This window comes from Echiichthys vipera, assembly GCF_963691815.1.
Source record: "Echiichthys vipera genome assembly, chromosome: 17".
Lineage (NCBI taxonomy): Eukaryota > Metazoa > Chordata > Actinopteri > Perciformes > Trachinidae > Echiichthys > Echiichthys vipera.
This window is the reverse complement of record NC_139842.1, coordinates 7,548,204-7,576,136: the sequence shown is the minus strand read 5'-3', so window position 1 is coordinate 7,576,136 and position 27,933 is coordinate 7,548,204. Positions and strand designations below refer to the sequence as shown.

Here is a 27,933-nt window from a genome sequence, read left to right as displayed (position 1 = left end):
GGATTGATTTAGCTTATTTCAGCGGGCCTCCCCCTCGGAGCCCCTGGTCCATCCATCTCACCCCCCGCCGTAAACCCAGCGACTCGCACCCACCAAAGGCGCCGAGATTGGGCGAATAGCGAGTAAATACGTCCGCGTTTCTCTACCCGCTCCCCCGCCGACCTCCCCTCCTCAGTCCCCGGCGCTGACAGCAGACAAGGCCGAGGTCGCGACAGAGCAGGCCCGGCCGCCGAGGCTCGACCTGTCCACCCCACCTCCGCATCCTACCACACCTCACCAGCAGCAGTCCAGAACCCGGTTCCTCGCCGAGCCGACCCTGGACAAGGTCGAGAGTAACAGAGATAGCCGGGAGCACCGCAGCACAACCACCACCACAACAACAACAACAGCAGCTGCCAACATGAACCACCACCATCACCACACGCAGCAACAGCAGCAACAGAAAGCCGGCGAGCAGCAGCTCAGTGAGCCAGAGGACATGGAGATGGAAGGTATGTAATGGCCCCAAAGAAGATTGAACGGACAATGTTAAACATATTTTTCTACAACTTAACAGCGGCGCAAGAGATGCATGCAGTTGTATTTGTGCAAGCGAAGCTCAACTTTACAGTAAACACGAAGGCCACACGAAGCTAGCTCGGATAGCCGGCTGCATTTTTGCTGATTGTGCGTCCGTTGCAGCATACTTGTGTGAAGCTGACCTCATTTTGCGTTGGATTTCTCTCCGTATGCTTGCAATATTACATTTGCTTGTGGTAAACCCAAACGGAACTGTTCATCCACACTGTTAGATATTAACCACACAAGTCATTCATTCGCATCGGTCACTATATATTTCTAAGCAAACTGCCGTTTTTTGCTGTAACAAGTTTTCATGTGCAGTTGGACAAATCATCGCAGGTTAGAATCAGTCCGACAGTCCCGCTGTTTGTTGATAACCTAACGTTACGTGTTTGTCAACAGTGTGGCTTTTTGGTCTGCAATTATCGGGGAACCATCTCTAGGTAAATTAATCATGCTACTTTTACTTCACAGGAGGCTTTTTTGATGGGTAAATTTGACAGTTATCGGCACCTGCGTCCCCATCAGAGTTAGCTTTGGAACAAAAGTAACCGCAGCTTTGTTTTTCTGACGGATAACGTGAAAACATCCACCGTTAATAACCGTTCGACATGTAACTGTACGCCAGCCTTTCTGAAAGAGTGTTAGCGTCGCGTCTGATGGCTCGTGCCTTAATTACGGGCCTACAAAGTAACGATATCGGTAAACTACACGGTAAATTCTATCACTTTGATTCCTAAAATGCAAATCTAGTACATTTTCATAGTGGATATGTTGTTGTAAATACGTTAATGCGGATAGCGCCGGGTATCTTGTTTTTTTATGCGCTGTGTTTTTTAAGATGGTAAAACAACGCTATGTGGATTGCTAGAGAGACAGCTAATTTTAAGCTAGTCAATTAGCTCCGAGGCCCACTTGTTCATGTTCATTCGCTGGCTAGCATGCTAGTTAGCCGCTCAGCTAACACTCACGGAGGGGGTGTGTGGCGTTCCAAAATGGAGCCTTGTATTTTGCAACGTTCGAATCTGCCGTTGCTCGGACGTTAGGCCTTGAATCTGTGCCTCACGTAATCTATATTATTCATCTTGTCTAGCGATATAATGCACATATTCTGGGGGTATTATATCTTGAGCAATCATTCTAGCTTGTTAGCCGATACTTGTAATTCCAGCTAATGTTGGCTAATAACGGCCCGCGGATGAATATGTGGCTAGTGTTTGCTAGAGAGCTAGGTGGCTAACGCTAACGCAGATGCGTCAATCGTGATTTGCTAAATTGGCTGGTGTATCGAGTTGAGCCCTGCCAGTAGAGTCGATGACAATCTGGGAGACCGAATGTAAACTATGCTGTAGTTTAGTTGTTTGATAAATTCGTTGACGTTTGGCAGTGTGTTATGTGAAACGTGTGGCAGTGCTGGCAAGTGACGGTAGTCGCCGCTGCGGTAAGCCAGGCCCGTGCAGAAGCAGCGCGGGGATTTGCTGCTTCATTGTATGGACGACCAAAACGGCATGGAGCTCGCCATTTTTAATGATCTATGTTTTTGTTAGTCAGGGCCACCCATATTACCGTTCAATAAGCATTATATACTCGGAACACCCATCCCACCATCGTTTTATAAAGTTCATATTAACGTCAACTTTGGACAGAGTAGATGCTCGGATCCTTCAGCATCACTGCGTCATTTAACTATTGTGTTATCCGTTTGCACACACATTGCTGTCTGTTATTCGCCTGCACATAACATATAGCTTATCTTATTTTATTACGTATTTAATTAGTTAGAGTCCAGGTGTCATTTGCATTTTTGATTGTTCATTTTGATCATTTTGTATAGTAGCAGGTGCACTCAATAGACATCCTCACCCCCTGAGTTTCTGAGTTTCTCTCCCTTTGCACTGCAGCCTTACAAGGACAGTGAAAACAAGTTGACACAATACAAATCCTCACCTTTTTCACTCTGCATATAGCAACACCTACCACATTTCCTTTATGGTGTGATGCTCCATACAGTTGCAGTGTGGTTAATCCATCATCTTCTCTGCATATCTCTTACTAGGGTGTCAGGTTGTCCATGCCACACAATCTATCTAGTATTTATGTCTGTAACAGCTCTCCAAACACGTATTTAATTAATAGATAATAAATAGTATGCTGTTTCTCAAAAGATACCAAAGCCCCAAATTGTCTAATGGACAAGATTAAGGACTAAGATGCTAGTAAGTAACTGTTTTGAAGTTCATTCATTGTCATTATTTGTACTTGATGATTTTTATATTAGAGTTGATTCATACCTTTACTGCATCCACCCACATTCCGTCAGTAAAGAAACACAACTTAGTGCGGTCTGATGCATTAAACAGTATTTCAGCCTCGTAGTGCCAAGTAAGTACAGGATCAGCTGTGCTGTTATAACCTTGTTGCTGTAAGTTAAACACACATTTGGAGTTGTTTTACTTTTTGCTCAGGAGAAAATTTGACTTGATGATGACTTTTATTTGCTGTTTCAGTCCAGTAGGTGTGGACTTCGAAAACTTTACTGTTACTGTGTAGTGCAGCCATAGCAAGTGTTCAGATCAATTATTGCTATGCTTCTTGGAAATGTATATATTTATAAAAAAATAAATAAATCGGTGTCTTGAGATGTTTGACCCCTTCCAGTCACCTGCATAGTTTGAGTGACAGTAGATTCTACATTTAGCCTTTGTGTCATTTTTGAAATTATTGGAACTAAGCCCAGCTCCAGTTTGTGCAAATTTCAGTGACAGGTCCATCAGGAAGTACCTCTCAGAGGATTCAGGATAGACTGATACAGAGGGCGGGACAAGAAGTTGTCATGGAGTTGACTGACAGACCCCATTACCAGGGTGTAATCCACTTGAGGAAACGAGGTCAGTCTCCCGGAGGACTCGGTCAGTAACGTGACCTGGAGGAGACACAAACAACAGACACCATTGTGTCTGTTAACTCTGGAGGAGGACAAGGACCACAGATACACATGAAATACATAGTAAGAGACAGACTGAGACATCAACACGTCTGGAAACAGATGTCTGAATGCTCATATCAAGCTGTGGTTACTCTCAAGACTATTGTTGCATCATTATCACCATCACAGGACCCAGGCAGATTTCACTCACTCCTTGAAGCCTACTAAAGCTCCTGTTTCTATCATCAATGTTTTGATAGACGAGACTGTGCATAAAGCCATCTCATTATTCGGCTGGGATAACTGCTGTCCTCTGTGCGCGCATGTTTTTGTTTGAGGGATGACTTGCAGCCTAATCCTGTATTGTGTCCATAATTACCCAGCCTACTGTAATGTCGCATGGTCTTTGTCACACACACACACACACACACACACACACACACACACACACACACACACACACACACACATACACAACCACCCACATATTCTCTCTGTCGTCCTCACTCTGACACAGACTGGGAAAGAAGACTTGTCATGCTGTCTCAGCAGGGTTTTCCCAGTGCAATGTATGAAAGGGAGGAGAGAGAAGGACCACAGTATGTGTGGAGATAAAGACGGAGAAAGTTAATGCAAGATTACCTTTTTGCTCTTTTAATACAAAAAATCTCCAGTCTTGGTTGATACCGTTTTTGTACCTTAAGTTATGATAATTAGCAGATTATAAAACTGTTCTGCTCTTTTAAAAGGTACAATCCTTTCTGAATCATTTCCATAACCAAATGATGAAACTGACCAAAGGTTATAAGAAAGTGTTCTAGCAGATTATCTGTTGTAGGCACAACTCTTAATTTGACATGGTTATTTCTGTTGCCCAATTATGATAAAAGGATGAAAGTGTATACAAATGTGAGAGGAAGCCTTGTGTGTGGCTTTGTTTTTTAAGTCTTGTTGCAATATTGTATTGATCTTGGAAGGATAATAAGACCTTTTTGACCACTTCTCGACCTGCTGAAGTCACACAGTTGGCGAAGCAGAGACTTCAGTCTGCTTTCCTTCAATTTAAGAAAGGTCTCTGCCATCCATACTAGACCCTTACACACTTTGATATTGTTTCTCTCTTTTGACAGCCGGGGACACAGACGACCCTCCAAGAATCCCAGCAAACCCAGTGATAAATGGTAACGTGGCCATGGCAGATGGACACAACAACACAGAAGAGGACATGGAGGATGGTGAGGATGATGTGCACTTAGACTAACAAACACGATTGCAAACACGTTTTCTTGTTTGGAAGCTTGAGCTGGGAAAGTAATTGTCATAAGTAATGATCCAGGATCACCATCGTCCTCTGAATACTCAATTTTATTGGCTGTGGAGTTGTTAGAGTTGTTAGTCTCACATTAGATTGTATCCAATGACCAGGTGTACCTGCTTTTGAAAGTGAAAGCTGGAGGCAACCTGTTCACTCTGTTCACCATTTAACCTACCCTTTTTCCCGCCTCCCTCCATCTTTTCACAGACACCAGTTGGCGGTCAGAGGCGACTTTCCGCTTTGTGGTAGAACGCTTCAGCCGCCTGAGTGAGTCTGTGCTCAGCCCGTCCTGCTTTGTGCGGAATCTTCCATGGAAGATAATGGTGATGCCGCGCTTCTATCCGGACCGGCCACACCAGAAGAGCGTGGGCTTCTTCTTGCAGTGTAACGCAGAATCAGACTCAACGTAGGTGTCTTGGTGGGACAAGGGATTGGGGGGGACATTGTAGAGACCCACAGGCACACACCTAAACTCTTTGATTGTTCTGGTATACAGTCATGAATTGTGTTTTCCAAATAACATTAAATGAACCATGACACATCTAATTTGTGCTCATTTATGAAAATAAAAAAAATGAATATATATCCGTCATTTCTGATCAAAACACAGCAGTGGCAAAGAGCAGTTCACTGGGATGGTTACATTCTGTGCCCGGGAGGCAAATTCATGCGTTTCAAGCGGAAAGAAATACTGTGCAACATGTCAAAGGAGTCACAGCACTCTATCTACTGATTGACTGTGGATATTCTCCGACTGCACTTTACCACTAAAATTGAAAGCATCCCCATCTTTTAATTTGGCCACACTTCGCCACAGAATAAAACGGGCACAGCTTTTCATAGACTTTACATGGCAGCTCACTGCACTTCACCGCTGCTTGGAGTGTTTTCGGCATATCACTTTTGCTGCTTTGAAAGACACTGTGTATACAGTCTGGGCACTCTAGTATACTATACTGTTAATTAATCTACATGTCCACAAGCTCCAATTTGGTCTCATCAGAACATGACCCCTTCCAGATTAGTACGGGCTTCCAAAATTTGTACTTTGAACTTATTTTGAATCCAATTTGTAGAGACATTGGTTTCTGGAGGGATTATTTTTTTGCAAAACCTCATCGGTTTCATTGTTGACAGCAATCCTGATTACCTGATCTTCTAGTAAAGTAAAAGTACTTTGTATATTTCAGTGGATTTTAAGTCAAAAGGTGTTCTTTCAAAGCTGTACCACCCGGTCATTCCTCCCATATATTTAAATGTTTTCTGATCATGGAATAGCTTACTGTGTTATTATATAGAAGCAATGAATCACGGTCACAGTTCACTATCATGGTCTTTTGTTTTAATGTTAAATTGTAATTGTTTAATATGTATCGCCTGCTTTATGCATTTCGGAATTGTCCAAAACCTTCTGGCAGCATGCTTCTTTTTTTTTTGAGCTGGCCACACATAATTGCATTGTGTGTGAAACACAGTATCAAGTTTATAATTTTACAGGGATCTCAGGTAAATTTAAACTGATCACGATCACTCAGACCTCTCGTTCCTCCACCATGCAGGCAGAATTCCACAATAACAAAATGTGTTAAATCTGCATCTAGATCCAGATCTGTATCAAAAATACACATCATTGGACACATACCAGTATGTCAGAATTAGTTTATTTAGGCAAGTATGCCTGTTCATGAGAAAATGGTTTAATGATTTAAAAAAATCTCCTGTTTCACAATGTTTAGAAATCCTAAAATGATTTCTGGCTTCTGTTATTTCAGGTCATGGTCGTGCCATGCACAGGCCATGCTGAAGATCATCAACTACAAAGACGACGAGAAGTCTTTCAGCCGCAGGATCAGTCACCTGTTCTTCCACAAAGAGAATGATTGGGGCTTCTCCAACTTCATGTCCTGGAGTGTAAGTACAGAAACTGACAACTGATAAACTGCTATATTAAAATGTAATTAATAATGATACATAATAGTGACGGGCAAGCATGATTGATTCCACAAGTAGTCCTCGTTTCAAATAAACTTGATTGGTAAACAACGGCACACAAGTTTTTTTGTAGCACCTCTTGCTTCTGCGCTTGACCAGAGGCACAAACACCTTAGGTTTTCACAAGCACAACTTCGCCTCACCATCCAAGAGAAGTTGTGTGACTTACATAATGGGATTACTGAGCAAGACCAGGACGATATGGAGGGTGAAAGCAGTGACGTTTGGGGCCGCAAAGTCACAAGCACAGAGGCACTGGAAACCTTCTTCGGGGAGGACTACTTCGACAATATGGGTGTCAATGAGCTAGAAGCTTATTACAGTGAGCCATGCATTCGTCCTCAGAAAAACCTACTGGAGTGGTGGAAGTCCAAAAAGCACTGGTACAAATAAACTGAGCATTTTGGCCAAGCCACACCTGCTGATACCTGCCACCTCTGTGCCAGCGGAGCTCCACAGTGGGACTGATCATTAACAGAATGTGAATGCGAGATTAATGACGTTTTTGAAAGAAAATAATGTTTTGAAGTTGTGCTTGTGAAAAAATAAGTTCTTTGAGGCTAACTGTGACTGTTTTGATTGAGAATCATCATTAGATGTTGGGTAGGCTGTATTGCTGTGCATCATTATTCCTGCAGGAAGATGTGTTGCGTTCTAAAAGTAGATTTATAAAAACGAGTACTCTATTGGCCCTCGAGGAAATGATGTGATCCCTCGATCTTGGAATTAACTGCTTGTGCCCATACTTAATATATATATAATTAACAATCAATTGGCAGATATGGTTTGGGACAAGAACCACCAAATAACCAACTATATAAAGGAGCTGGTAGACACTGGCAAAAACATAACATTAATTTATTGACTAAGTTGATAGTAGACTCTGGCAGCGCTGTTTAATGTTTGTGCAGCTTAATGGTTTTGCTTATTGTGTATCATATTTTTATCTTCATTTATAATTAAAAGTAAAATGCTTTTACCCATTCCAGTTGATATTGAGCATTTTGTTGCTGTTGTTTCAGGATGTGACTGATCCAGAGCGGGGCTTCGTTGATGATGACAAAGTCACATTTGAAGTCTATGTCCAGGCAGATGCCCCACATGGAGTGGCGTACGTAGCTCTTGATTTTCTTTGCGCTCTTTTCTCTCTGGGTTGAGTTTTTTTTAAATAGTCCCAGGTTTAATTTTCTCTGTTTTGGGTCTTTTTAAGTTATATCAATAACATCAACTTTCTCTCTGTTACCAGATGGGACTCTAAGAAACATACCGGCTATGTTGGACTAAAGAACCAGGGAGCTACCTGCTACATGAATAGCTTGCTACAGACACTCTTCTTCACCAACCAGCTACGACGGGTATGGTTTTGTCTTTGCATGTTTGTCTGAGTTTTTCTTTGTATGACGTGCAGAGTTTGTTTTACATGTTAATTTAGTGCATTGGCTTAAACTGAGCAGATAAAAATGTGGGGGAAGAAAGCTGTATTTCTTGCGTAAATATGTGCTGTAGAGCTTCACTTCAATGTTGACGTTTCACAAATGCTGAAAGCCAACCTCAAATACAATCTAAATATTGAAATGTCTGGAATTCACAACTTGCATGTGTGGTGTGCAACTGGTTTTCCTATTAGTGTGGATATCTGTTTTTGGTGTTAATGTTCCTCTAAAACTGCTGCTGATTCTTCTTGTAGCACTGATTGTTACCACTACTGTATCACATGGTTTCACTGGTGCCCTTTTAATTCACTGTAGTCTTAATACTGTTTCATAGCTTTTTGAAGCAGGCGCTTTAAAAATGTGCGTTTCACTTGTATTTTTACAAGATGTTCAAGTGTAGTATATTTCCGTAATCTGTCTAAAAGTATTATTAAAACCAATGCTGGTGTGAATCCTCCTTACTCTCTTCCCAGGCGGTGTACATGATGCCCACAGAGGGAGATGACTCGTCCAAGAGCGTTCCCCTGGCACTGCAGAGGGTTTTCTACGAGCTGCAACACAGCGATAAACCCGTTGGAACCAAGAAACTCACCAAATCCTTCGGGTAGTGTAGACTTTCTTTATAGACACTTCACCTGTCCTTGTATTAAGGTGAGCCAGACGGAGTAAGAAATAAGAGTGAAATAAAACCAGTATGTAGAGTTTTTGGCTCAGTGATTTATTAGCAACATTATCTCTGTATTTTCTTGGTGCGGATTTGCTGCTTTGATGTCAGCTGCCATTGATGGGTCTAGATGCTTTTTGACACTTTAAGACTGTGTTAAACATTATTTTTAGTAGAGTTTTAAATTTTCACCAGACACAAATGTGAGTACTGTCTCTAACTGCTGTGTTTGCTTTTTTCGTCTGTGAAGATGGGAAACACTAGATAGTTTCATGCAACACGACGTACAGGAGCTATGCAGAGTGGTGAGTTATTTCATACTCTCTTAAAGAATGTGGGTGTGTATGCATGAATGCTGGATAATTACTGACTGTGTGTGTGTGTGTGTTCCAGCTCCTGGACAATGTGGAAAACAAAATGAAAGGCACTTGTGTTGAAGGAACCATCCCTAAGCTCTTCAGAGGAAAGATGGTGGTATGTTTTCTCTCGTTACCTCTTCCTGTCTGACTTGTCCTCATGGTTATCGTCACATTTGTGAAGTTGTTTTTAAAATTCATCAGTCTACTATTAGAAACATTTCAAAAAGACACATTTTGGTGAGAATTGTTGAGTACACAGTAATGCATGCACAGTATGCATTATTTTGACACCCCTGTAGATTTTGTTAACACAGTGTGGATGTGAAGTAGTCTAACTTAGCACAGGATGTAGCCTGGAACGAGGTCAGTTTAAGAATAGAAGAGTAAATTAAGAGGTGATGTTTTTAGAAATAATATTTCTGACTTGCCAGTTGTATCATACAATCTGACAATCTGTGTGTGTCTGTTTTACTCTCTAGTCATACATCCAGTGCAAGCATGTGGACTACCGGTCAGAGCGGATAGAGGACTACTATGACATCCAGCTTAGCATAAAAGGAAAGAAGAACAGTGAGTAGCAACATCAACACAACGTCTTAACTTTTTCACTGAAATAATTTACATTTGTTTAAAAAGGACTTTTCACCTTGATTTTTCCTCACTCATTGAAAAGATGTTGTATTTTTACTGTTATTGATTGTATACAAGACCCTCTTATGAAAAGACACGATTCCTCTGTATACATAGGAATATTTTTGCCCGTTTGTAGTTGTTTTTGACTTAACCAATATTTTTATAATATTATAATATACCATAATATTATCTTGATCTCATCTATGCTTTCTGCTTATTTCCAGTCTTTGAGTCATTCAAAGATTATGTTGCAACCGAACAGTTAGATGGAGACAACAAATACGACGCAGGAGAGCATGGCCTGCAGGTGAGGCTTCGCATGGACTGAATTTAAATTATGTATGTGTTGTTTTGTTCTACTTCATTTTAGTTCACTTACATTTAGCTTTAAGTTTAATTTATTTATTTAGCTGTATCTCAATAGCTATTTAAGATAATTTAAAAACCAATGTGAATTTCTGGCTAAAAGAAGTTACTAAATGCTGCAAACGTCAAGAGTTGGAGAATGAATGCCAGTTGGATGTCCTCACCATGTTTTTGTTTGCACTACAGGAAGCAGAGAAGGGGGTGAAGTTCCTTACCTTCCCTCCAATCCTCCATCTGCAGCTGATGAGGTTCATGTATGACCCACAGACCGACCAAAACATCAAGATTAATGACAGGTAGAAGAAAAACACCAGACTTCACTCTCATACACATTATTATTTTATTATTATTTTTCTGCGCTTACTTGTATATTAATTTACAAATTTGTACACTAACCTGCTTTAATCAGATCTCTCTCTGTTGCAAAATGCGCCAGTGGCTGGTTAGACATGATTTTAGAGATGGTCTGTTCCATATTAACATAGGTTAAAGGATCAATCTATTTGTAGAAACAGCACTTTAGCCAGCGCTCTCTTAACAGCAAGCCCTGGCCTCCTGCAATAAGACAGTGAGAAAGTGAGTCATTGAGTGTTTCCTGTAGGCTGCATCATGGTGTGTGAAGCTTTGTGGGAGTTAATGGTGTTTTGATAATCCACCAGGATAATGTGGCACTTTCAAAACATACAGAGACATCCAGAATGGCTAATTTTCCTCTGAAGCGTCTCGACAAGCTCTGAGTCCTCCTTGTGACACTGCCACCGGCACCTGGCTCCCTAAGGGCTTAGTATATGCACACACACTCATATCGTGTGGATGTGCAGTAGCAGTTGAACTTGAATCATAATGGCCTGCTTTCTTTGTCGCATGAATATGTTGTTCCTCTTCTTGATATTTAACACTTTTCAATCTTTTCTTTTTTTTGACTATCCATTCTTCGTATCTTTATTTACGCCTCACTTTTCTCTTTCTTGTTGTCTTTCCATTCTCCTGCATGCAATTTCCTTACTTCTCCAATCCCTCCCTCCCTCCCTGCCTATCATCCTTGTCTCCATTGCCTTCTCCCTCTTCTCTCACTTTCCCTCCATCACTCCTCTCTGCTTCTTCTTCCTTCCATTACCTCTATAGGTTTGAGTTTCCGGATCAGTTACCCTTGGATGAGTTCCTTCAGAAGCCAGACTCCAAGGACCCGGCCAATTACATCCTGCATGCTGTGCTTGTGCACAGCGGGGACAACCATGGCGGTCACTACGTCGTCTATCTTAACCCAAAAGGAGACGGCAAAGTGAGTGTCAAGGAACCAATAGTGAGTACATTTTTTTATACACCTTACACCAAAAATTCTGTGGGCAGGGTTGGGGTTTGTGCACTAATAATACGACCAGTTGTTTTCATAACTTGGGATAAACTAACCCACGGGTGCTCAACTGCTTTAGATATGAGATCTTCTTTGTCATCACGAGTACACTTAATCTGATATGGCGGACTGCATTGGTTTACTATACCGTTTACATTAAACACAAAAGCCACGGAAAAGTAGTTGTGTTTATAGTATCAGGATATTTTACCACATTCAAAATATACAAATATGCATAAAACTTTGAGAATTATTATGTAGACCTTAGAGGAAACGGCTAAAATTATGGGTACGCAGAAACTGTCAAACTACAGCTATGTACATTATATTCCACTTATTTACATGAAATAGAACACTGTCATTTCAACGCCCGTTAAGCCCTAAGATGTTAAAAAATAGGTGAAGCCTTTACTGAGCTACCCTCTCAGATTCAGAGTCAATTAATGGTCATATAAGCCACATGACAGAGGGGCAACAACACGTGATGTTGACACCATTGTTGAAATGGCTACATAGGATAAACCTTGCTGGTTAGGTAGGGATGCCAGGGTGAGACAATATTCCTCAATGCTCCTCAGCATCTTTTGAGTGCTTACTTTGATCCCAACTCTCCAGTCAAGCGAATCGCAGCCACTCCAGACAGATATTGCCTTCTTCAAAGTGTACAGACCACTTCATTATGGTATCATAGGAATTTTATTTCAGTCTTTTTAGACACTGGTAACACCGACTACTGCAGCAAGCCTATTTTCAGGAGTATAACCGACAAGAGTCCAGCTTTTGTCGTTTACAATCCATGTGACATCATTTAAGTTTAAGCATTTAAACTCAGTCCTTGTACTGTCTGTTTTTTTCACACGCAGTGTTACTCCTGACCCCTGACCTCACATGCACACGTTAGTGCAGTGTATATTTGTGTATTTTGTGATTGACAGGCAAGGTCATCTGGTTGAGCGCCCCTGTAGTAGTTATCCTTTTAAAAGGAGGACAATGGGAAGTTTATGGATAGTATAATGTAAGATGGTCAGGGAGATGAGTGTTAAGTGTTTTTAGCATTATAAATTTGCATCTTAGTTTTGGGGTTGATTGAAAGCCTGACATAAATGGTTGTCTTAAGTGCTCTTTGGTTTTCTTTTCTTTTTTTCTCCCATCTCCTTCCTTGGCTTCTCTTCTCTTACTCCAGTGGTGTAAGTTTGATGATGACGTGGTGTCACGGTGCACCAAAGAGGAGGCCATAGAGCACAACTATGGTGGACATGATGATGACCTCTCAGTGCGGCACTGCACCAACGCATACATGTTGGTCTACATCCGTGAATCCAAGCTCAGTAAGTAACATGCTTTACTTGTGTCTTTCTAGTTTATATTAAACAACTGCTTGAGAGACTGCCCCATAAACACATGAAAGATTCTCCTCAGCTGCTCCAGCTAATCTGCACTTTAATACAACACTACATAAATATTTAGTTGCTGTTTCCACTTTGGCATTTGGCCTTAGTGCACTGCCTTAATGACTAGTAAACAAAAGTGTTACTTTACTGCACTATGTCAGCTTCTGACTCGCATCTGTCCTTGTATCCAAGGTGAGGTGCTACAGCCAATGACTGACGTGGACATCCCCCAGCAGCTGGTGGAGCGTCTGCAGGAGGAGAAAAGGGTGGAGGCACAAAAGAGGAAGGAGCGCCAAGAGGCTCACCTCTACATGCAGGTCCAGGTAGGAAACCAGAACTGCTGTTTGTGTTCTTAGGTGCTGTGATACCTTGCAGACTTTGCTGGTCTAAGCTGTAAGTGTTAAGAGTATTCATCTGTCATGTTGGCTTAATTGAAGTTTCACAGACTGGAAGGTACAGCAGGAACCTGGAAGCATTCCTGAAATTGTTGTTGCTGTGCTGTCCAAGTATGTAAAGCAGTGTAGCACTAGTGGTGTCAAACCAGCAGATTGGTACCTTTGATACCTCCTGGTTTCAGTCTTACATACAGGGCTTCTCAGGCACAATGCCTGATTTCAGACATAGAGCAGTTTTAAATTCATATAATACTCAATTCCATACATTGTACACATCTCTTTTTCCGCGATTTTCATCTTGCAAAAGTGGTTCAATATGCTTTATAGTTGGTTGGAAGCTACTATTTATCTGATCAGCAGAGAATAACATACAAATCTTGATGCTCAATATCTGTGGAGTGCTTACTTTGATATCTGGCCGGGTGCAGTTGCACCATAAATGTTCAGATGTGATAAATGTTGCCTCCAGATGCTCCCAACTTTTAGTTAACTTTAAGTTTACAGATTGCCTAACCAACATTATCAGGTTCCCTATCAGCGTTGAGTTTAAATCAAAATATCGCCAAATAGGCACTTTTGCTGTTAGCTTTGACACCAAATCCTCCACCATCAACTTTTCTGTCAATTTTCTTTGCACTTGTCATGTGATGAGTGAAGTCTGACTCTTGTAACTATGCTGCTGCTCTACGGAGCAGACAATTTAAATGTATAAGTGTAGCTTTCTGTTGTCTGACTTAGTATTTATAACAATAGAGTTTAAACCACTGCAAGTCTAGCTGGCACATACCTAGCTCTCAAAGTGAACAACAAAATGGCCAACTACATATTTCTATAAAGCAGAGTTGAAAGTTGCTTGCTCTGACTGAGATCAGTAACTATCAGCAGTACACATGTGAGCTGAGCTGTAGCAGTCACAGTGTGGTTGAGATGGTGAGAAAAGCAGCAAGTGATAATAAGGAAACAGCTTGTTAAAAGATAAGAGGTTAATCCTGTTCAAAGATGTCAGCTGCCTTATATTATTTGGCCAAGTAGTATGTCAGGAAAAAAAAGTCTTTCTTTTTATTGAATTCTCTGAAGGCTTTAGAAAGAGATTCCTTTTCTCATTTGTCGAAACCTTTGCTTTAACCAGCAGTGGATCTCAGTTATTGACTAAATGCACTCTAGCAGTTTGGACAAGTGTCTGCCTATTGTGTTGCCTTTTTTCCGGGGTTTTGGTTGTCTCTTTTCATGTCTTTGGTCTTTGTACCGATTTACTGTCAATGGGGATGGGTGTCAGTGATCGATTCCTCGAGTAGTCCTCGTTTCAAATTAACTTAATCGGTAAACAAAGGCACTAAAGTTGTTTTTTTTGTGCGCGTGCAGCACCGCTTGTTTCTGCACTTGACCTGAGACACAAACACCTTCAATTTTTGTATTTGGCTCTTCACCTCACCATCCGAGAGAAGTTGTCTGAATTACATGACGGGGTTACTGTACAAGGCCCAGACAATATGGAGGGGGAAAGCAGTGACGTTTGGGGCTGCAATGTCGAGACACTGGACACTCTCTTGGGAGACACTGAGCGTTCTGGCAAAGCAACACCTGCTGATACCTGCCACCTCTATGCCAGCAGAGTGCATGTTCTCCACAGTGGGACTGATCATTAACAAATTGAATTACTTTTTAATAAGGAAACAATGTTTTGAAGTTGTAGGGGGGGAAAATCCTTAATGGGGAACTGTGACTTTTGGTTGAGATTAAGCATTCGGTGTTCGGTAGGCTGTATTGCTGTGCATCATTATTCCTGCAGGAAGATGCATTATAAAATTAGATTTAGAAAAACGAGTATTCAAATGGCCCTCGAGGAACTGATGCGACCCCCCGATCTTGGAATTAACTACCAGTGCCCATCCCTAACTGTCAGCTACTAAGGTGGTTTTCTTCTTGTTGTCTTCCTTCTCTGGACAGATAGTAACAGAGGACCAGTTCTGTGGTCATCAGGGCAATGACATGTATGATGAGGAGAAGGTGAAGTACACAGTCTTCAAAGTCCTGAAGAGCTCTACACTGCAAGAGTTTGTCCAGACCCTTTCCCAGACCATGGTAAGAGACTGTTCATCCCATATGCACTGTATATTGAGTCACTGCCCTCAACATGTGAGCCTTTATCTGAGAGAGGAAACTTGTTGATTTTCCTGTTTGCCTATATGTGTAGGCTAGACAGCCAGTCACCAGTGTAGAGCAAAACACATACTGTATATACACACTCACACTAATTCTTCCCAATGATGATAAGTATACCATGGTGACTTGGGGAAAATACATTTGTTTAGTCTCAGAGAATGCAGCTAAATGGTTAGAATCTAAAGCCATGCCGTTGTCTATTGCATAGTGTTTCGACTATATGGATCGGCTCGCTTGGTACCTGCACTCTATTTGTTTAAAACTGCATATGTATGGTATACCGTCAGTGTTGGCGGGATTGTCAGCTGATCGCTATAGCGACGGTCATATTAAACGCAACCAAGCAGGAACGGCTGTACTTCAGGATTTATTTAGAAATGAATAAATACATTTAAAAAAATAAAAAAGCTCTTATGTATCACTACATAGATCGGCTTATTTGAAGCGACCACACTTCTAGTTTTTACCCTTATTGTTGAATGCACTTATTGGAAGTTGCTTTGTACAAAAGCGTCAGCTAAATTAAACGTAATGTAATTTATTCAACAGTGTAGTGTAAGGAATAGTTCTGCGAGCTGCCATTTTTAAAAAGTCAGTCAAGTGAGAGAAAAAAATGCTACTACTGACAGCAGCTTGGCTATATAAAACTTCTTTCACACCCGTCTCATTATCGGCTTGATTCCTTTTTCTCTCATCCTTTTGCTACTATCCACAGTTTTCTTTCTTTTTTTGTTCAGCTTTTAATGAGTGCAAATTAAATCAAACTCACCTATATATTTTCTGCAGGGTTTCCCACAGGACCAGATGAGGCTGTGGCCCATGCAGGCCCGGAGCAATGGAACCAAGCGACCAGCCATGCTTGACTATGAGGCCGACTGTAACAAGTCGGTAAGTGTTTGTGTGTCTGGATGACCTGTTAGTGGGTGAAATCTTTGCATGTATTTTTGGTACTCATTGGACATTTTTGGAAACCTTTTTGTCTGCTTTTTTCCCTGTAGTCAGGTGAGAAACTACAACCATTTCATAACTTTGCATCCAATACAGATATACTTACAAGACATGTATAATTTAGCTTACTTCACACAGTGGGAGCAGGATCTGTGATTACACAGTGTGGGCGTATCCCATAGTGAGAAATCTCAATCATACTACTCGGAGAATCTGGGTTTTGAAAGTAACCTGATGATCCATCAATGCACGGAATCACTGTCTTGGAGACAGCCCTTAGTGCGTATGTGTATTCATGCGTATATGTTTTGGGACGTGTCCATCCCTCACTGTGCATGAGTGTGTTCCAATCTGGACTATAATATGGACTCTGGTGCATGTTTTGTTCTTCAGATGATCGACTTGAGCGACAATGAGAACCCCTGGACAATATTTCTGGAGACAGTGGATCCAGAGATGGCGGCTAGTGGGGCCACATTACCCAAGTTCGACAAAGACCGTAAGTCCACACGTCTATCCTCATCAATTGGTTTCACACATTGTGCCACTTTATTTTGTTAATGGTGTTTTAGAGAGAAACGTTTGCACCAAAAAAAAAAAAGCACAGCACAGATTCACCCCTACACCACTGACTTTGCATTCAGTTTGTGTTGGCACAGGCAAACTGGAACTTGAAATTCTAGAAATGCTGTTTCACAGGTTATGTTTCGTGGGTTGTTACTGTTAACTTTATGGGAAACACTGATGTAATATAATATGAGTAGTTTCAGGTAGTTTTGTGTAACTTGAGTAGCCCTACAAAGTTAAGAACTCCTTTTTGTATGGTTAGTATTTCAATTTTAACATTAATACTGGTTGTGGTCTGTCTGTCTATCCGTCTGTGTCTCTCTCTTTCTTTCTTTAGATGATGTCATGTTGTTCTTGAAGATGTATGACCCCAAAACCAGAAGCTTAAATTATTGTGGACATATCTACACACCTATATCCTGCAAAATAAGTAAGTGGTGACAACATCCATGTCTATTTTGAGTAACACACAGTCATATTTTGCATTAAAATGCCTTGAACTTAAAGATTAAATTCTGTTTCTTTTTTCTCCCCGTAACCAGGAGACCTTCTACCAGTCATGTGTGAGAGAGCAGGGTTTCAGCAGGAAACTAGCCTTATCCTCTATGAGGTGATCTATTTATGTAGCGCACACTTGCTGGCACATTCCTCTGTCTTTTTCTCACTTGTTCTCACTCCTCACTCGCTCCTTCACACTCTTGCTCTTCTATCTGGCACACAGATCCTCCTGTGCACACTTTCACACTGTCGTATGCAGCATCTCTCTTTTTCTCACACCTTCTGTTGTTGCATGTTCACACATCCTTAACTAAATACCGCTGCGCACTTATCAGACAGTTTCATTTTGACTACATCTCCCATGATTCCTTGTATGTTGCAGGAAGTAAAGCCCAATCTAACAGAGCGGATACAGGACTATGACGTCTCTCTGGACAAGGCCCTGGATGAGCTCATGGACGGGGACATCATTGTCTTCCAGAAGTAAGACCAATTTTTGTGTGTATTACATTTGTTTTTAGCTAATTAATGGCAAAATATATGTTGAATTTTTACAACTTCATGGCTGAGTTGTTTTCATGCTAGCCTTGAACATTATATCAGGGCAAACATGTAGATTCTAAGGTACAAAGGTTTTGCATCACTAGTTGTGCTAATTGGCAGTGACGATTTATTAACTGAAATACCAGTGAACACGCGATACTGTGCTAAATAGTGTTATGGAGATATTAAATAATCTATATCAAGATAGAAGATTATGGCCATATCGTCCATCCCTACTCCAGCCTGTGAGTCTGTCACCAGGGCAAAGACAATGCTGTTGGGTGTGTGTGCCTCACAGAAAGTGTAGCCCCACTGCGGCTACTTTCAGATCGCCATTATATTAAATTGCAGCGAGCATTGCCTTTATAAAGTTTTGCAAAGTTTAACCTCACATGTGACCACTTTCGGCTCGCATTCACCCTGACTCACTTGGACTTGAACAAGCTACAGGGGTAACGTAGTCACGCTCCGCCTCAACTGCAGTTCTGCTGCCCACCCTGCTTGAGGACAACTTTGTGTCTATATGCAGTATGACATTGATTGATTTAACATGAGTTGGTACTTGGTCAATGCCCTTAAATATATCAAGTTCATTACCCAACCCTACATGCAACGTTACCATGACGTTCAGCTACGATTCCCACCTACTCTGAGGGGTTACTAAAGGGCAGTGGAAAACGAAACAGAAAAGTACTTGTTACCAACAGTGAGTTGAGTAGAACCATGCCGAGGGAATGAGGCATTCAAGATACATACAATGCATTTTAGTGAGTAACAGTGAATGTTAGCAAGAAAGCAAGAAAATTCCACATATCACTTTGGCCTGAAATGATGTGATTTGATTTTGCACTGTACTCCATGTTATATTTTGTCCTTATAAAACAGCAGAGAGACAGGCAGAGGACTTGGATCTGTTTGTCTCTTTGGTATTCCTGATGAAATACAGAGAAACAACAGAGGCGGAAGAGGAGGGAGAGTTATGAGAGAGTGTTTGCTTTTGGAGGAAGTTCTTGGTTAGAAATGTCTTCAGTTAGGAAAAGGACCTGTTAGTCTCAATCTCTCTATTGTTTCATACCCTCTTATTAAATTCTTTCTCCCAACCTGTCACATCTGTCTACTGACTTTTCCCTCCCGTTGTCTTTTCTGCCCTCTCCTGTCAACACTGCACATTCTGTTCCTTAATTGGTCCATTTTCTTGTCTTCTTCCAATCATAAAGGGACGACCCAGAGAACGACAGCAGTGAGCTGCCTACGGCCAAGGATTATTTCCGGGATCTCTACCACCGAGTGGACGTCATTTTCTGTGACAAGACCATCCACAACGACCCCGGCTTTGTCGTCACACTCTCTAACCGCATGAACTATTTTCAGGTATGGCCCATTCAAGCACGTAGAATTAATGCTTTGAAATAGTCAAGTAATGAGCTTGATTTATTATAAATGTTAAAATGTTTCCCCCCTGTGGTCTCGGTGTTGGCATTTCAGTTAGCAGACACAGATGAAATCTGACAGGCCTACGGTGATCCCCACTTGTAATGTTTGTTGTTTGTCAGGTGGCCAAGACTGTAGCGCAGAGGTTGAACACAGATCCCATGCTGCTGCAGTTCTTCAAGTCACAGGGGTAGGAGGCTTGTCTCATCCACACACACACACACACACACACACGCGCACGCACGCACGCACACACACACACACACACACACACACACACACACACACAATTATATATTTCAGATGATTGGTGATATTGACACAGACCTAAGTGCATATTGTATGCATGTATCTTTCTCACTGCATGTCGAGCCAGAGGTATATACAAATACAACATTTGTTATTTTTAATGTGTTTAACAAGGTTTTGAATGCAAAACTGGTGCATCAAACATAACATTTAGTTAATTTAATGAAAAAGAAAGCCAAGCAGTATTGATCACATTATCTGTTTATTCATTCATTTCAAAAGACAAAGCAAGATTTGGTAATGGCAAAAAGCCTTTTCTGAAATACTAAAATTGCTGCATGATGGTGCAAAAAACCAATGTCACTAAAAGTGTCTGGATTTTTACGAAGCACTGGTCTATAAGACTTTCTGCATTTTCAAAAATGAACCAGAATTTTGACTGTTCTCCTTCTCTGAGCTTTTATCATGTTTTCTTATGAGTTGATTGCTTGCAGTTGTCAGTAGAAATGTTGCGTAACCTGTCCCCCCCCACCTTTCTTTGTTGTTTTCCTCTAACTCCTCCCACTCTGCCTCCCTCCCCTTCTTCTCTATTCTGCCTCTGCATCTCTGAATTTTTCGTCTTCCCCCCGTTCACCCACCTCTCCCTCTTTTCTCTCCTTATCTTCTTTTTACCACCCTCTGTTTCTCTTTTCCTGTCATCCTTCTTTCCTCCCCTTGGTCGTCCTCCCCCCCTGCCTGGTGGTGTGGTGGCCAGGTACAGGGACGGTCCAGGGAATCCTCTCAGACACAACTATGAGGGAACGCTGCGGGACCTGCTGCAATTCTTCAAGCCTCGGCAGCCCAAGAAACTCTACTATCAGCAGGTAGGAAAGGTTTGCCACCTCTGGGGCTATAGGTTTTTGTGTTTTTTAATATATTATTTGTTTTTTCCTGCAAGCTTTTGGAAGTTTATTGTGGCCCAAATAGGCTCCTTTTGTGCCAGACAAGGTAGCTTTGATGTTTCAAACAAGTCCTGAAATCTTTTTTTTTTTTTTTTTCTGTTTGTTTGTTTTTTTGTTTTGTTTTTCAATGTTTCCCATGCTGCTCATCATGTTTATCAGTTTAAGTCAAAACTCTGGGCTGAGTTAAAGCTTCCCGATGCATCCAATCAGCTCTGTCCACGGTCTCAAATACTCACACATGGCTATATAATATGCACGTCAATGAGGTCATATGACTTCGACAGTGAAAGCCAATGTTCTTCTTTCTTTATAAGCTGAGCGTATTTAATACATTTTATTTTTAAAAAGGCAATTGGTGTTGAGTAAAGCATCCATGTTTCCCCAAAAACTATTTAAAGTTTTACCATTAACTGTTTAACCAAGAAAATAATTGGCTTCAACTCCATTTTTTTAGTTATAGCCTTACTTTCAGTGTTCAATAATGTTTCCTCTGGTCTGTGTTTTTCCTAAAAAAAAATTGTCTCTTCTGTCCGAATGAGGCCTGATTGATGCTTTATAGTTTTTCTTACTAAGCAAAGAGGTTTTCTGATATCCTGAAAGTTTAGTGCACAACCAGTTTCATTATGTCCATACAGTTAGCGAGACTTGAGATGGATAAACCAGATTTATGAGCTAACGCAGCTAAAACTACCAAAGCCAGCTTCTAGCTGTCAGCTAAGGTAGGTGTCCCAGTGTCAGAAAAAGACAAAGCTCTAGAAAAGATGAGGTGTTAATCATCTTCCATTTTCTAAGTAAAACAACCAGTCTCTTAGTTGAAATATCTTATTCGTATCTGTACATGTAAGTGTGAAGGAAGATCCTTATGCAACTGGAAAAATTGCTAATTGGAACCTGTGGGATCTGTATTATGGAAACACGTTTGACCACAGCGTGTTGCCAGCCTCCCATTAACACCTAACAACTTTCTGAATGCAGCACACAGCGCAGCGAAACGTCTTTCTGATTGTTTTTTTTCTCCTCTCTTCTTGCATCCACAGTTAAAGATGAAAATAACAGACTTTGAGAACAGGAGGAGTTTTAAATCCATATGGCTCAACAGCCAGTTCAGAGAGGAGGTAATGCACACATACCAACAGGCACTTTAAAGTACACACAACGCATGACGCACACACTGAGGATGATGTCTCTACACATAATGAGTCAAATGCTTTGTGTGATTCAAGCACACACATAAACATTACATGTGTGTTTGTTGCAGGAGATCACCCTCTACCCTGACAAGCATGGCTGTGTGCGGGACCTTTTGGAAGAATGTAAAAAGGCAGTGGAGCTCTCTGAAAAAGGATCCGAGAAGCTCAGGTATCCACCCAGCAGGAGTGTTTGTCATGAGTTTCAGTGTATTTGACTGAAATATGTCTCAGAAGGTTACCACAGTAAAACTTAAGTCTAACAGTGGTTAAACATGAGCTCTAAACATGACTGCTTAACTCCATCAGAGGGCAAACTTAACTCTCTCATCTCCTCCGCTCTGAACTGCGGTTTTCATTAAACCAGTTAAAACAGCTAGACTGAACATAATTGACCAGCATCATGTTGGTATAATGCTGTAAAATGAACTGCAGTCATATTTATAATAATGCTAGCTTGCTGTTTTCAAATCACTCCATCAGCCAAAACCTTTACATAGAAGTCACTTACAACTTTTCAACTAATCAGCCTTTTTCTGTGTTGTTTTCTTTTCCTTTTATCTTGCTTCAGGACTAGTTCACAGAGTGCAGTCTGGTCAATGACAGCCAATATAATTGGCTGTCATTTTGGATTTTGTTGAACAGTTTAATGTTTTTGTCATAGAATAGAAATACTTTATTTATCCCAAGCTGGGAAATTGCAGGAGTCCTTTATTGTGGGCAGAATACAATTCATCGGCAGAGTGACAGTAACTGAGTACTTAACATTATTGCCTGACAATACCAGCCTTTTACCTCCCTCATGCCTCCAGGTACTCAAGTCTAAGGCATCGGCCACAGCCTGCAGATTCTTCTCATTTTTATAAAGATGTCACCTTGAACTACTCTGGGATTGTTCTAACTGCTGCCAATTATTATTTTTTGTGAACTTGTTTTATGTTATCCCATTTAATTGGATTAGGAAATCATTGAAGTCCTTGAAAACCTGCTGCAGAGTATTAATCCTGTCTCCTCTCTTTCTCCCCCTGCAGGCTGTTAGAGATAGTAAGCTATAAAATCATCGGCGTTCACCAGGAGGACGAGCTGCTAGAATGTTTATCTCCGGCTGCCAGCCGCACCTTCAGAATAGAGGTGTGTGTGTGTGTGTATGTGAGGCATTCCCTGTGCGTCTGTGGCTCTTCTCTTTTTAGTTTATTTTTAGTCATTTTTCCTCCTTCAGTCACTCCTCCACTTAACAGGCCATCAGCGGGATGCTGTTATCTTTTAAGCTAAGTTTGTCCTCACAAGCAGACGCTTAGCAGCTATCATTTGCAGAGCTTTCCTACTTCAAAATAGGCTTTTGAAGAAGAATTTAAAACCATTCTGAAGCGCCAAACTGTTCTAGCTGAAAGTCTTATGCACCTGAACTACTCCTTAGAGTGAACAGTGATGTCTGGGTGTACTGACTACACCGAGCACGGCCAAAACCTCAACCACCAGAGGTCAATGATAACAGAATTTGTTAAATTGCTCTTTAAAGTAGTAGGGTCATTTTGGGCTGACCATACACTTCATAGCCAGAAGTGAGAGGAGCCTGCTCTAAAGTGAGAAACTGACTTGACTAAATCTTTTCTGATTTTCTTCCCTCACGCAGGAGATTCCGTTGGACCAGGTGGACCTGGACAAAGACAGCGAAATGCTAATCCCTGTCGCTCACTTCCACAAGGAAGTCTTTGGCACCTTTGGGATCCCCTTCTTGCTCAAGATCAGACAGGTGTGTTTGTTTGTTCACATGTGCGAACGACGCATGTGCCAATGACTTCTAGTCTACATTACATAACGTATTACTCAGTTACTCAACTTCATGTTCTGTTTGTCTGGGCCCGACAGGGCGAGTCATTTCGGGAGGTGATGAGGAGGATCCAGACAATGCTGGACATTCAGGAGAAAGAATTTGAGAAGGTACAACACCACGCTCTGTTTGTACAATCATAGAAAACTTGCTGTATTGAGTGCTTTTTAAATGTTTTCTGTTGAATACTTGATACTCATTTTTTATTAAATGTCACCGTAACCGATCTAGTTTTATTCATAGAATGTATAGGACGTTATACAACAAACTGTTTGAATTCAACACACTCAAGTGTGGTGGCAGAACTCCATATAACCAGTCAGTCTAATCATTTTTACTGTACAGCGTTATGCAGGTATGTCAAATGACATGCATTTGTGTGTGTTTGTTCTCAGTTCAAGTTTGCGATTGTGATGATGGGGCGGCATCAGTACCTCACTGAAGACGAGTATGAGGTCAACCTGAAGGACTTTGAACCACAGCCAGGTACTTACTGCTCCTGTTGCAAACACAACTGCTGCTCTTGTTACTGTGACTGGTTATAGCTTGTTGCAGTCCAAAAGTTACTACCTTTAGTACAATCTGCATGAGAAAAACAAAAGCATGCAAATGCACAACAAGGACAGCCTTGGGGATTCTATCAGTGGCCACTGCATTGGCACAGCACAAGGCTCTGGGGCCAAAGATTTACTTTTGGTCCACTTATTCTGCAATTTAGTGCATCATCATGTGGCACTGTATTGACCAATGACATTCATGCATGGACGATGCAACATTATGTATCATCAAAATGATAAAAATATGTCTAAAGTTAAGTTGTTTAAAGTTAAGGTCAGCATATGATTTAATTGAGTTTCACATTTAAAAGTAGCTTGCAAATTCCATATAAAGGCAATAGTATTGGCTGTGGGACCATACTAGTATTGATTGACAGTGACTCTCCACTCCAGCCTACTTGCATGGCTCCGACAGTAGCATGCGGCTAAAGACGTAGCGTTACTTACCAGTAGCCTGGAGCTGCACTTTTCAAGACGCATTGGCAACTGCCGGAGTAGGAGACAATGGAGAAAAACCAGCACTGGAAAATCATCCTCCCTCCCTGAAGTCACCGGTGTGGCAACATTTTGCCTTTCCTGTGAGTTATGTTAAAAAAACAAGGAACGATAAAACATGTGGGACTTATTGGTGCATTCAGGTGCCCCTCATAAACTCATGATGCATTCAGGTGCACCTCAGACTCTGAGAACTGTTGTTGTAAATGTATTAAGCATGAAATGTTGAGGGCATAGCTACCAGCACAAGGGCATAGCTACCAGCACGTGGTCACTAGCGGGGAGCTAGCTCAGAACAGGTTATGAAGATTCACAACAAATGAGATTAGAATGTATCAGGCGGTGTATCATCGTTCTTTATGCAGGGGACTAAGCTACTTTCAACAGCAGTAACATGAAAATACTATAAATTAGGTTAAACTGGATCAGAGCTAAATCAGGTCGTATCAAAGTAATGCTATATCGAACTGTATCGAATTGTTACATGATTAACTATATCGCTTTTGTACTGTATTGCAGACAGTTTGTATACAGTGTGCACTGGAGCTCAAAATTAGAGAACACATTATAAATACTTGATTTATTCTGATATATTGTTACATTTTGTTCATAATTTGATAGAATATCGGCTGTGGCTATACCACTGCTGTCCTAACATGTTTTTTTAAATAACCAAGGCGCTTCAACAAAAACCTTTATTTTGTGAAAAAGCAGTGAGCAAAATTAGAGAACAGTAACCATTTGTCAGAAGAGAAGATTTAAACAGTGTTTTCTTCGGGCTATAGGATTAAAAAAATGAACAGGAAGTGTAGAGGCCCTTGGTTTGAATGACTTCAGCACATCTGCGCCCACAGGACATCACTAGTTTCTCACACTGCTTGTTGGTAACTGTAGTGGGGTTTGTTGAACCATTACTTTGTTGTCAGGGATTTTTGAGAGGTTCTCTATAGCAGGGGTGTCAAACTGATCCAGTAAACCTGCAGCTACAGTGACCCTTAACTGGATCAGTTTGACACCCCTGCTCTGTGGGGTTTAAGTTTTAATACTTTGCGCTCTAATTTTGATCTCCAGCGTACAAGATACATATTGAATCGTCTGCAAAGGGAAAGATACACATCCCCACTAAAAACGCTCAAATATTCCTCAGTATCAGATAATTACTTTAAATGGGAGGCGTTACATGCAATGACGTTTCTGACGCATCTCCTTCTAGGTAACATGTCCCACCCGCGCCCCTGGCTAGGGTTGGATCATTTCAACAAAGCTCCAAAGAGAGGTCGCTACACCTACCTGGAGAAAGCAATCAAGATCCACAACTAAAAGCAGCCCGCCCTTCCTCTTTGTCCTCCTCCTCATCCTGCTCCTCCTGCTCAGCCTTCCTCCCTACCTACTTTAACACACCATAACCACAGACTGTAACCAACCGTGTGTGTGTGTGTGTGTGTGTGTGTGCGTGCGTGCGTGCGTGCGTGCGTGCGTGCGCGTGTGTTTGTGCGTGAGACTGTGTGTGCGTGCGTGCGTATGTGTGTTCATCACTTTTAACACCCTGCCTGGACACCTACAGCTCTACACCGGCACTATGTCTTGAGCTATTCGGATCTTGCTGCAGCTGATGGATTATCCTTCAACCACAAAATAAACTGCACCAACCACCTCCTGATTGTTGATTTTGTTGTTTATTTAATTTTTTTTTTAAATCGTCTCCCTCCATGTTTGAGGCTGTTCGGTTGTTTTCTCCTGGCTTCTCTACCTGTTGACTGCCTGTTTCCTTTTTTTCGTTTCTTTTTTTTTGCCTGTCTGGATGTGAGAGAAATGCAATTGGATTTTACCGTAATATAAAAATAAGCAGAGAGGGGAGATGAAGAGGGACAAATGAATACATATACAAAAAATGAACTTCTAGACTTAGTTTCTGTTTCCCTCTCCCGCCTCACCAGCTTTATTCCCTTTCATTTTTTTTTTTTGGGGGGGGGGGGGGTGTTTTTAAATGAAGAGTTGTTTGAAGAGGTGTAATGCTGCTGTGTGGAGAGTTTGATGGAAGGATGTTTGGGAGGACTACCTGACAGAAACAAGAGGGGAGAAGGCCCGATGGTCATTTTTGCAGCTGTGAACTGGTGTCCATCCTGACGCTCACTAGTTGTCCTGATGTGGTTCTTTATATTTTCTGCTCCCATCCTTTAGTTCAACAAAGCAAGTATTTCCAAGATTACATGCAATTCTTTCTCACTTAGTTTGGTTGGAGGAAAAATGAATTCATTTTTTTGTCTCTTTCTGCAGTTCTTGTATAATAAAATAAAAAGTCCACAGCATCTGTTTAAAAATAAATGGGGGAAAGAATAAGGAGGAAATTTGTCTGTATTTCATCTTGCACGTTGGCACTTAATGTCAGAGGTTTCTCAGGACTGGCAAATGTACATTTTGGTTGTGGTTTTGAGTTGCTCAGTGACTTTAAAGGAACCCATGCACGGACATTACCCCCTTGACTTTCTCTTTTTTGTTGTTATTTTCAGGGGGTTTTAAAGTCTTTCACAGTCATTCCTCCTCTCTAAATGCAAACACGCACACACACAAGCTTCGTCATCTTCTCTGTTAATTGAAACTGTCGCCTCCGGGTGGTTGGGAGCGGTAACTGCACTGCGCTGTGTTTGCTAGAGAGCTGCAGACACCTCAAGCCCACAGGTTTGAGGATTGTGTAGAGGCAAAACCAGCATTGTAAGAAACACTTTAAGCCCTATGAATTTATTTTCCCTTTGTTTCTTTTAAAGCACACGTGGAATGCCCCCTGAATAGCGCATAGCTGGCTCTGTAAAGACAACATTTAAGAATTGTATATTTAAAAATATGAACGTGTAAAATTTAAGAGAAACACGCCTTTGTTGTTGGGTACAGAAGAAGCCAGGTGTTCATAATTCTTGTGTGTAGGGTTTTTCTTTTTTTTTTTGCGTTCCTGATGTACCATTGACGATTTTTTTCTGTTACATTTGGATTTATTTTTTTCTTTTCAAAACTAACTGCATTTGGTTTGTCTTGTTAAAACGTGCAGTACAAAGATGACTTGCAGAATCACACCATAATTTGATCTTTTCCAGTTTAAAATCCTCAGTGTAGCAGCAGTGTACGACAACTATTCCTGT

At 41.3% G+C, this 27,933-nt stretch overlaps 1 protein-coding gene across 2 annotated transcripts; it reads left to right on the top strand.

The window, feature by feature from the left end:
• The first annotated feature begins 73 nt into the window (after positions 1-73).
• On the top strand, positions 74-27,933 carry usp7 (ubiquitin specific peptidase 7 (herpes virus-associated)). Of its 2 annotated transcripts, none has more exons than XM_083931078.1 (31): positions 74-491; positions 4,618-4,722; positions 5,010-5,208; positions 6,575-6,713; positions 7,817-7,905; positions 8,041-8,149; positions 8,701-8,831; positions 9,142-9,196; positions 9,285-9,365; positions 9,730-9,820; positions 10,108-10,190; positions 10,436-10,545; positions 11,375-11,552; positions 12,787-12,931; positions 13,187-13,317; positions 15,337-15,471; positions 16,339-16,440; positions 16,894-16,999; positions 17,405-17,497; positions 17,610-17,677; positions 17,948-18,048; positions 19,326-19,479; positions 19,662-19,729; positions 20,543-20,651; positions 21,767-21,844; positions 21,988-22,088; positions 22,948-23,047; positions 23,550-23,669; positions 23,786-23,857; positions 24,143-24,233; positions 26,013-27,933. In XM_083931078.1, exons 1-31 carry the CDS (start codon positions 401-403, stop codon positions 26,117-26,119), a joined length of 3,342 nt encoding a protein of 1,113 aa, XP_083787204.1. In that variant the 5' UTR covers positions 74-400; the 3' UTR covers positions 26,120-27,933. The 2 variants fall into 2 exon arrangements, with proteins under 2 accessions (XP_083787204.1, XP_083787203.1); XM_083931077.1 differs by having other exon boundaries at positions 252-491; positions 20,549-20,651.